Raw genomic sequence first — 10,702 nt, forward strand, 5'->3', positions numbered from 1 at the left:
CTTGTCTTCGTTTGTCTCGCGCTAAGCCAACCTGCAAATCAATAGGGTTCTTGCATTGAATTCTTACGTTATTCTGATGCCTTGAGAATTTTACTCGAATTTGTTGAGACATAGTACCATCAAAATGTACGGATATATGAGGTAAGCGCCCGAGGGAACGTGGAATCAGTTTATGTTTTGAAGGTGCTCACTTTTCTCGAGATTAAGCAAAAACAATCGATGTTATTACTGACGGGAAAACCTGAATATAAATGGCGGACGACATACTACTGAGCTCAGTGTTTAGTGAAACGTTTTTCACTACGTTCGCTGTATGGAACAAAAAAAAAAAGAAACAAACGTTTATTACTGAAGGATGCTAAATTCGACTGAAGCAATGATATCGCTCCTAGGTGCAGCACACTCTCAGAAAAAGCTATGAGTTTCGCTGTCGACACAGTTGTATACCAAGTGCCTGAAAGCGCTATGCGCGCATCAAGTTAATATTCACATTCAGCTTCACAATCTTGAAATATGAAAAACAAAACTTTCCAGTTATCGCTTGCGTGCTGAGGCAGCTCGTACACGGTGCGAACCATGAAATCGTGATTGCTTTGACTATCTGCGTCTCTGCGAACTCGTAATTTTAGAATCCCGCGATTGAGTACTCATTCGAAGTTACTGCGGCTGTGAATAACAGACATATTAATTCACTTAATGCACTTTTCTGTACTGATTCCCTTCGAGGAATAATTCGGGGAACACTTAGGTTATGCCCTAAGAGTATCACCCGATAGCCGTAATGGGCGCCTTCAGTGGCATGGGTCCTCCTAGTATGTGTAATGTATTTGTATTTGTAATGTTCTTTGTTTTTTAAGGATGAATATCTTGTGTAAGTTAGTATGCGTTGTTGTTGCCCACACTAATGAACTGTAATTTTATTTTTTTTTGTTTATTTTATTTTTATTTTGAATCATTATTTCTATACAAAAAGGCACCCACGAAGTCCTTTAACAAAGTCGAATGAACGTTCCTCAGTGGTAGAAGTGTGTAGCGCGCCCGGCTCACGACCTAAGAGGCAACGGTTCGAGTCCCGGCTCGAGCATCATTATGTTCTGCGCGATTTCTTTAATTTCCTCGGAGGTGTTACATAATGGAGGTGGAATGACGTTCGCGACACCAATGGGGAATTGTGTAGTCACGTTATCATTGTTGTACAGTGTGATGAGTGTGGGATATTTGAATTACCCGCGCGAGGTGATGTGTAGGTGACTTCACACTACTCTCGACCAATCCCAAGTTTTCGCGACACGCCAACGGTAACGACGACGCCTGGTTCTCCGCTGATCGGGACCATTCACGCGTGTTAAAATGCGCGCTCGAGAAATTAGTTTTCTGTTCCTGCTCGTATAAAATAGATATTGCTGCCCCGCAGAGCCAACGGCGAAGAATGGCGGCCTGTGGGGCGATTTGGTGCATCACTGAAAACATTGCGGCGCCACGCCGACAACACAATAAAGAAAAGGACAACACATGCGCACACTACCAACTGTTTTTGGAAGAACAGGGGCATATTTATGACCCTCACTAACCATTTAAGAGCGCTATATCGCTCTCAACCTAGCAAGTGACAAGTAATCTGCAAATGACTAGGCTAAATACAAATCGCAAAACGCTTCTTCTACCCTGTGCATTTAAAGCACTAGCTTATTGCAAAGATTAGAAAAATAAACGAGACAAATCTCAGCAATAGCAGTGTCAGTCACCCGCAGCAAAAACAATCAGTACCTTAAACGTAAAAGCAAAACAAAAACGATGTAAAATAATAAACAAAGTAAAATTACAATAAAAGCACCACAACAACGACACCCAGGTTTGGGCGTCGCACGCGAGCGAAAGAAGGGAGAATAATTAGCGGTACAGGTCTTCATAAAAACGTTTCCAGATAGCAAATTTGATTTCTTCGAAGAGCTACAGAGCGGTCACTAACAGACGTGCGGCCATTCTTTTTAATCCTAAAGGTTGCAAGAATTTCACGTGCGACCTGATCGCGACTTCTGCTTAGAACACTGCTAAGCACTGTCTCACACTCCCAATCTTTACAGCGGGGAGGCCAATTCACCCCCCCCCCCCCCCCTTACTCTAGTGATTTCTCATGCTTCCGTGCCCTGTCAATGATGCAAAGTCCCGTCTGGCCTATGTAGACGCTTCCACATGTCAGTGGGATTTCATGCACCACGCTGACGGCGCAGGAAACAACATACTTGTCATGCCTCTTATCGCTGTCGGGTTTCTTCTTTTGCCCGATCTGTGAGTACAACCCACTCAGCTTTCTGGGTGCGGAGAACAAGACAGGTACAGTGTTTGTCAAATGTATACAGCCCAAGGGGTCGGCTTCTGAGCTCGGAAGTGCGGCACCTCTTGCATACTCAGGGACCCTAATCTCACGAAGGCGGGAAGAACTTAAGTCCACATGCTTCACAAGCTTAGGACTATCAAATGTGCTTAAAGGCTCCGCTGCACGATTTGAAAGCAAACCCCTTGGGCTGTATATTGTTGACAAATTCTGTACGTCGTAGCGGCTTGCCACGTTTTTAAAGCTGTGAACCACTCGGTGTATGTGGGGGAGCAGTTGTGGTCGCCTAGTTTGCAGCTTGCTATCAGGGTTCTTCTTTCCTTTCATTTTTTGAAGGAGTGCATTACGAAGGCTGCATAACTGATAACTTTCGCCGCATGAACAGCATCCGCGAGGCGAGGAACGAGAGGCAGCTGGTATTGGGGGCGTTGCCGCCTTGACGACCGGCAAGAAAAAAGAAAGGGGGGGGGGGGGGGGAGAGCAAGCAAAAAGCGATAAGAGCGCGCATTCCGAGGGGCGGAAAAAGTCAGATCGTGCACACCGCCGAGCTGAGAGTGGACGCCTGGAGTGATGGCTCCTGAAATCTGGCAGTACACTGTGGTAGGCTTCTCCGTGGAGCTCGACTGGAAGCCCCTACGCTTCGTGAAACCCATTCCGTCACACAGAGTATGCGGCGTCTGTGGACTGGTGCGGAAGAGGACCGCGTTTCTTCCGTGCGCACACACTCTGTGCGAGTCCTGCTACGAGCAGTGCGCCCAGGACGACGCCATTGTGTGCCCGCTCGACGGCCATCGCTGTGACGAGGATGACGTTGAACTGAACGAGTTCCCCGTCGAGGAGCTGCTGAAAAGAAAGGTAAGGGCGAAAGAAGGAATGACTCTGCCTTTTGTGCAACTGTTCTGCGAATGCAGACCCTTGTTATAGAGGGCCTTTAATGAGCCCTGTGAGACGCTGGTGTCATTTTCTAGAGGCTTAGGCATACCATGCATGAAGTTTGATTTTTATCGTGGTTTCTTCTTCACGGCTCGAAAGCTACGCATTCCTTAGAAGGATAAGGTAAGCTGTTGGGCGAGTTAGAAGGAGGAAGGAAGAAGGAAGCGACAAATTCCCGAAAGCTAGAGGTGCGCGTTCATGGAGCGCTTTAAACCTGATTAAAAGTGAGGCTACATACAAAGCAGATGCGCTCGAACGTAAAAGGCGTAAATAAAGTAGGGTACCACAACGCTAAATGCAGAGGTCGTGGGTTCGGAATGCAGTGGCGGCATGTGGCTGTCGATTAATTTCCTTTCTGTTGAATTATGTGATCTTTTATTGACCAACAGTGATCGATACCATTACTGAAAAAAATTACCCAGATATTATGCGTTCTCAGTAATGCTTTTAACTGACGCAGCTGATGTTGGGAGAAATCTCGAGCGTGAACGCTTCGCACAATGCGGCCTTGAACCTCTCCGCCGGCATGTATGGTCGAAAAATTTAGCAAGTAACCATCGTTAAAATGTCTTTGTGGCAACTTAACTCTCAGCAATGAGAGGCCAGCCCTTGGCTTCAACGGAAGCTCGTACAGAACGGTTTTGCCTTCGTAGGTGGCGCGCTTGCGGCTAGGGGGCGCATCTTGCGGCGACATCCTGGCGCGCAGGTCGCGTGAGCGGCGCTGGTCACGCGTGATGGGCTTCAGCTCCGACGCCAATCGCGCTAGAAGTGAACCGCTAACAGTCGAGCTGTAAAATGTACCCCCTTCTGCTCATGCTGATTTCGAAGACTGTTTTGCATCTTTCGCATCAATTGTAATGTCGGTTCTTTTTCGACTGTCTAAATTGAAAATCACGAACGTTCCGATAATCACTCGGCATTCGCCAAAGCGCTTGGTTTCCAAAAGCCAGAACGTAAGTTACAAAAATAGTGCAGCAGAATTTTGTGTTTGTCTCGATCTTAGCGTTGTAAAAGCGCTGTGCGCGTTATCACTTGCAGGTCCAATGCTGGAATAAGGAAAGTAACTGCGGGGAAGTACTGCCTGCATCCAAGATCGTCCAGCACTTCCATCGAGAATGCGGATACCATTCCATCTGCTGCCCCAAATGCTCGGCCGTTGTTCTTTGCAGCGACGTCTGCAGGCATTTTAGATCGGACTGCTGCACCACTGCTACGCCTGCTGCACCCGAGTGCGGAGGGGAGGCCAGATGCAGAAACGGTGCGGCGCTTCTGGCATCGTTCAAGCAGAGCTTAGAAGGACGGGCAGACGAAATGAGAGCACTTCGTGAGCGTCTTCTCGTCGGAAGCGGCGCCAATAGTGACCGGCTCAGTGAAGTTGTTCACGGCGTGAACAACTGTCAAGAAGCACTGAGTGAACTGCGGAGCGGTATTAACGCTCTGAATGACACCATGGGACGAGAAGTGGTCCAAGGAAGGACAGAACAAAGGGAGACTCAGAAGAAATGCTTCGATGAAATAACAGGGTTTAGGAAGGATACGAGGGAACGTTGGGTTGCCAACAGCGAGGGTATGGTAATTCTTTTCAACCGCCTGGATAGACTAGAAAAAGCAGTGATAGGCGAGTCGGAAGAAGCGGCCGGGGAGATCCTTGAAAAGGCTTCCCAGATTTTAGGTGGAATAAAGGAGGTCAAGGAAGGCATGACCGAAAGAAAGAATGCAGGAGACTGCAGCGACGGAGTGTTGGGGCACAGTGAAAGGCAGGTGAGGCGCTGCGAGTTTTTCGTGAAAAATTTTCAATCCCTCCGAGAAAAAGCTTTTAAGGATGGGTGGTCCCAGTACAAAGGAGATAAAGTATATCTATGCGGCTATTTTATGTCACCTGGAGTGCTACTCATTCAAAATGCAAGGCGAAAAATGTCACTCCATGCTTGGTTCTGTTTGTACAGTGGTGCCATGGACGACGCTCTTCAGTGGCCGTTCAAGCCAACAATAAAACTGGCCGTTGTGCACCCAAATGGAGGGGCGGAACGTGAGCTCAGATTCTACTTTTCTAGTGATGATCCTGCTTGTCAAAAGCCGGTGGCATCAGACGATTCTTCGGGACTTTATACCTTACATGCGATTGACCTTGATGATATCATCAGTGACGGCTACGTGAAAGATGACCAGATCAGGGTGAGATTCGAGGTGGTGCCCTGATTATCCCCGGGCCGAGAACAGGGGGGGGGGGGGGGGGAAGACAGCTTCGACGCATTTATGCGCGTGCACCTGGCAGCAGTTTTTGTTAAGCTCCAGATTTCACACCGTGACCAATAAAGAACGCTGCTCGTTCATTGCTGCCTCTGACATGCCCCTGCCTGTGTTTATTGCCTAGAACTGAAATAATTGTAATGAGACAACTCGCACAATTAGTGTGAACGGCCGGTCTTTGTTCAAGCGGTGCTGCTCAGCAGGCCAGCGTTCGCAAACGCGCTCCCGAGCTTCGTCAGCTTCGTCTTCTATCTTCTTCGTCGGCGCTAGCCGCTGGGGCAGCAAACCCCAACTCTCTTTATTACATATATATAAAAGATCACTGTTCTAGGCTCTCAGACGCGGAATTTTGAAATCTAAAAATGATGTAAATAAATGACTGTTTTATGGACGTGACGATTGTTTAGGTGTGTAAACCTAGGGATAGCGCCGCCGCGGTGGCTCAGTGGCTATGGTGCTCGGCTGCTGACCCAAAAGACGCGGGTTCGATCCCGGCCGCGGCGACTGGAATTTCTTTGGAGGAGAAATTCTAGAGGCCCGTGTACTGTGCGATGTCAGTGCACGTTAAAGAACCCCAAGTGGTCGAAATTTCCGGAGCCCTCCACTACGGCGTCTCTCATAGCCTTAGTCGCTTTGGGACGTTAAACCCCATAAACCAACCAACGAAACCTAGGGATAAGACAAAGTTTTATCTCGGACTGCACAGGGGCACTCCCTCCCAGGTAAACAGTGCCCACGTCGCTTTCGGATTCGCACATTGTCGTAACTAAACGCATACTTTGTACCTTGTGGGCGCAGCTTGGTTGGCATTGTCCGAATGGATGTAAGCTATAAGCAAGTAGTCTCGGTATTGCCACTTTCGATTTGTCTGGCACTGACAGTATGCTAATTTATGCAGGTGGAAAGAGAGGATCGGTTTAGTTTTAGGGAGTTTAGCGTCCCAAAGCGATTCAGGCTATGAGGGACACCGCAGTGAAGGGCTCCGGAAATTTCGACCACCTGGGGTTCTTTAACGTGCGCTGACATCGCACAGAACACGAGCCTCTAGAACTTCGCCTCCGTCGAAAGTCGACTGCCGCGGTCGGGATCGAACCCGCGTCTTTCGAGTTAGCAGCCGAACCCTATAACCACTCAGCCACCGCGGCGGCTTGGAGAGGATTATTTTGTTGTATGCTGTTGCTGTCTTGTGATGACCTCGGCTGAAGGCGTGAATTCTAGCAGTTTTGGAAAAGCATACAGGGTGTTTTTTTTTTTTACCGTTTACAGATTAAAAAATAAAAAGGCGCTGATAGTGCCATGAATGCCGCCTTCACAGAATGCATATTCGGCTCGGCGGGCACAAGATAAGACAAAGCGGTCAAATATATTTAATTAGCCAAATTTCGCTAATTATCTTTTTAACCCTTCACTTTACGCTGCATACTGCAATCGCAATATTGAAGGCTGCAAAGATTCAAAGTGGAACAGATATTGATATTCGCGATTGAATTTTCAGCCTTTTCGTATTCGATTCGGGAACTGCACGCTCAGAGTGCGTCGCAAATCCCGCCCATGATATCCCGCCCACGACAACCGGCAGCACAAAGGCTATAGATGCGACCGCGGCAGACAGGCGCTCGAGAAGACCGCATAGTCACTGCCTCCGTGAGCAGCACGCGCTCTTTTTTCGTCATTGGCATTGAAGTGAGATTCACGCTACCTATTCTCAGCGGCTTCGAAAAAGCAGCCTGATGATAATGTGCAAGATTTTCCTTTCCGCTCTGGCTCGCTGGCTGATCGTCTTGCGATTTATTATTTTTCACCGAAATATTCACTGGTCCGCTGCCGGCTGTAGATTCTGTTAACAGAGCGATCAAGGCTGCAGCAGTAGCTGGGACACCCTGTATATATGAACTCTGAATGCGAGTTGGAATGGCAGGGCAGTTTGTCTTTTGTGCAACTGTTCTGCGAATGCAGATTCTTGTTTTAGAGGGCCTTTAATGAGCCGTGTGAGACGCTGGCGTGATTTTCGAGAGATAGAGGGATGTCATGCATGAAGTTTGATTTTTATCGTGGTTTATTCTTCACGTCTCGGAAACCTACACATTCCAAGTTGTTGGGCGAGTTAAAGAAAGAAGGAAGCGACTAATTCCCGAAAGCTGGCCGGTACGCGCTCTTGGAGGCTTTAAACCTGGTTAAAGGTGAGGCTACATGCAAAGAAGATGCGGTCCAACGTAATAGGCGTAACGCATGCGGTTGGGCACCGCACGCTACATGCGGAGGTCGTGGCTCGTGGGTTCGGAATGCACTGTCGGCATGTGGTTGTCAATACTTTTCCTTTCTGTTCAATTATGTATTCTTTTCATGTCCAACAGTGATCGACAGCATTACTGATAAAAATGACCTGATATTATGCGTTCTTAGTAATGCTTTTAACTAACGCAGCTGATGTTGGGAGAAGTCTCGAGCGCGGACGCTTCGAACAATACGTCCTTAAACCTCTCCACCATTTGGCGTATGCCGAGCTCAAACAGCAGGCGATCACACATTAAGCCGGTATATAGGGTCGAAAAATATTTAGCAAGTAACCACCGTTAGAATGTCTTTGTGGCACCTTCCCTGTTTGCAATGAAAGCCCAGCGCTTGGTTTCAGCGTAAGCTCCTACAGCACGGTCTTGCCGTCGTAGATGGCGCGCTTGTGGCTAGGCGGCGCATCTTGCGGTGACATCTTGGCGCGCAGGTCGCGTCAGCGGCGCTGGTCACGTGATGGGCTTCAGCGCCGATGGCACTCGCGCTAGAAGTGTGCCATCAACTGGCGAGATTTAAAATGTACTTCCCTCTGCTCATCTTCATTTCAAATACTGTTTCGCTTCTTTCGTATCAATTGTAATGTCGGTTCTTTCGCGACTGTCTGAAAAAAAAATCCCGACCGTTCCGGTAATCACTCCCCTTTCTCCAAAGCGCTCGGTTCTCAAAAACCTGAACGCAGGTTACAGAAACGGAGCAGCAGAATTTTGTGTTTGTCTCGACTTTTGCGTTATAAAAGCGGTGTGCGCTTTATCGCTTGCAGGTCCAATGCTGGAATAAGGAAAGTAACTGCGGGGAAGTACTGCCTGCATCCAAGATCGTCCAGCACTTCCATCGAGAATGCGGATACCAATCCATCTGCTGCCCCAAATGGTCGGCCGTTGTTCTTTGCAGCGACGTCTGCAGGCATTTTAGATCGGACTGCTGCACCACTGCTACGCCTGCTGCACCCGAGTGCGGAGGGGAGGCCAGCGGCAGAAACGGTGCGGCGCTTCTGGCATCGTTCAAGCAGAGCTTGGAAGGACGGGCAGACGAAATGAAAGCACTTCTTGAGCGTTTTCTCGTCGGAAGCGGTGACAATAGTGACCGGCTCAGTGAAGTCCACGGCGTGAACAACTGCCAAGAAGCACTGAGTGAACTGCGGAGCGGTATTAACGCTCTGAATGACACCATGGGACGAGAAGTGGTCCAAGGAAGGACAGAACAAAGGGAGACTCAGAAGAAATGCTTCGATGAAATAACAGGGTTTAGGAAGGATACGAGGGAACGTTGGGTTGCCAACAGCGAGGGTATGGTAATTCTTTTCAACCGCCTGGATAGACTAGAAAAAGCAGTGATAGGCGAGTCGGAAGAAGCGGCCGGGGAGATCCTTGAAAAGGCTTCCCAGATTTTAGGTGGAATAAAGGAGGTCAAGGAAGGCATGACCGAAAGAAGGAATGCAGGAGACTGCAGCGACGGAGTGTTGGGGCACAGTGAAAGGCAGGTGAGGCGCTGCGAGTTTTTCGTGAAAAACTTCCAATCCCCCCGAGAAAAAGCTTTTAAGGATGGGTGGTCCCAGTACAAAGGAGATAAAGTATATCTATGCGGCTATTATATGTCACCTGGATTGCTACTCATTCAAAATGCAACGCGAAAAATGTCACTCCATGCTTGGTTCTGTTTGTACAGTGGTGCCATGGACGACGCTCTTCAGTGGCCGTTCAAGCCAACAATAAAACTGGCCGTTGTGCACCCAAATGGAGGGGCGGAACGTGAGCTCAGAGACTGCATTTCTGGTGATGATCCTTTTTGTCAAAAGCCGCTAGCATCAGACGATTCTGCGGCACTTTATACCTCAAATGCGATTGTCCTCGATGATATCATCAGTGACGGCTACGTGAAAGATGTCCAGATCAGGGTGAGATTCGAGGTGCTGCCCTGATTAGCCCCGGGCCGAGACAGCTTCGACGCATTTATGCGCGGGCACCTGGCAGCAGTTTTTCTTAAGCTCCAGATTTCACACCGTGACCAATAAAGAACGCTGCTCGTTCATTGCTGCCTCTGACATTCCCCTGCCTGTGTTTATTGCCTAGAACTGAAATATATATAAAAGATCACTGTTCTAGGCTCTCAGACGCGCAATTTCGAAATCTAAAAATGATATAAATAAATGACTGTTTTATGGACGTGGCGATCGTTTAGGTGTGTAAACCTAGGGATAAGACAAAGTTTAATCTCGGACTGCGCAGGGGCACTCCCTCCCAGGTAAACAGTGCCCACGTCGCTTTCGGGTTCGCACATTGTCGTAATTAAACGCATACTTTGTACCTTGTGGGCGCAGCTTGGTTGGCATTGTCCGAATGGATGTAAGCTATAAGCAAGTGGTCTCGGTTTTGCCACTTTCGAGTTGTCTGCCACCGACAGTATGCTAATTTATGCGGGTGGAAAGAGAGGATCGGTTTAGTTTTAGGGAGTTTAGCGTCCCAAAGCGATTCAGGCTATGAGGGATACCGCAGTGAAGGGCTCCGGAAATTTCGACCACCTGGGGTTCTTTAACGTGCGCTGACACCGCACAGAACACGGGCCTCTAAAACTTCGCCTGCGTCGAAATTCGACCGCCGTGGCCAGTGATCGAGCACGCGTCTTTCAGATCAGCCGCCGAGCACCATAACCACTGAGCCACCGCGCTGGCATGGAGAGGATCATTTTGTTGTATGCTGTTGCTGTCTCGTGATGACCGCATCCGATGGCGTGAATTCTAAGAGTTTTGGAAAATCATGCAGGGGTTTTTTTTTAACCGTTTAGATAAAAAAAAAAGGCGCTTATAGTGTCGTGAATGCCGCCTTCACGGAATATATATTCGGCTCAGTGGAGACAATATAACGACATAGTGGTCTAATTTATTTCATTAGCCGAATT

The 10,702-nt window shown here is 48.4% G+C and overlaps 2 protein-coding genes across 2 annotated transcripts; both read left to right on the forward strand.

Annotated features, from left to right (window-relative positions):
- The first annotated feature begins 2,882 nt into the window (after nucleotides 1–2,882).
- On the forward strand, nucleotides 2,883–5,467 carry LOC149331650 (TNF receptor-associated factor 6-like). The gene is made up of 2 exons (XM_089555537.1): nucleotides 2,883–3,190; nucleotides 4,307–5,467. The coding sequence occupies exons 1-2, from the start codon at nucleotides 2,906–2,908 to the stop codon at nucleotides 5,465–5,467; spliced, it is 1,446 nt and encodes a 481-aa protein (XP_089411663.1). The 5' UTR covers nucleotides 2,883–2,905.
- Nucleotides 5,468–6,335: 868 nt separating this feature from the next.
- On the forward strand, nucleotides 6,336–9,848 carry LOC149331651 (uncharacterized). Its single transcript, XM_089557391.1, has 2 exons — nucleotides 6,336–6,341; nucleotides 8,568–9,848. Exons 1-2 carry the CDS (start codon nucleotides 6,336–6,338, stop codon nucleotides 9,723–9,725), a joined length of 1,164 nt encoding a protein of 387 aa, XP_089413517.1. The 3' UTR covers nucleotides 9,726–9,848.
- The last annotated feature ends 854 nt before the right edge of the window (nucleotides 9,849–10,702 follow it).

This window comes from Amblyomma mixtum, chromosome 8 (assembly GCF_055824585.1).
Source record: "Amblyomma mixtum isolate Tamu chromosome 8, ASM5582458v1, whole genome shotgun sequence".
In the NCBI taxonomy this organism is placed as follows: Eukaryota; Metazoa; Arthropoda; class Arachnida; order Ixodida; family Ixodidae; genus Amblyomma; species Amblyomma mixtum.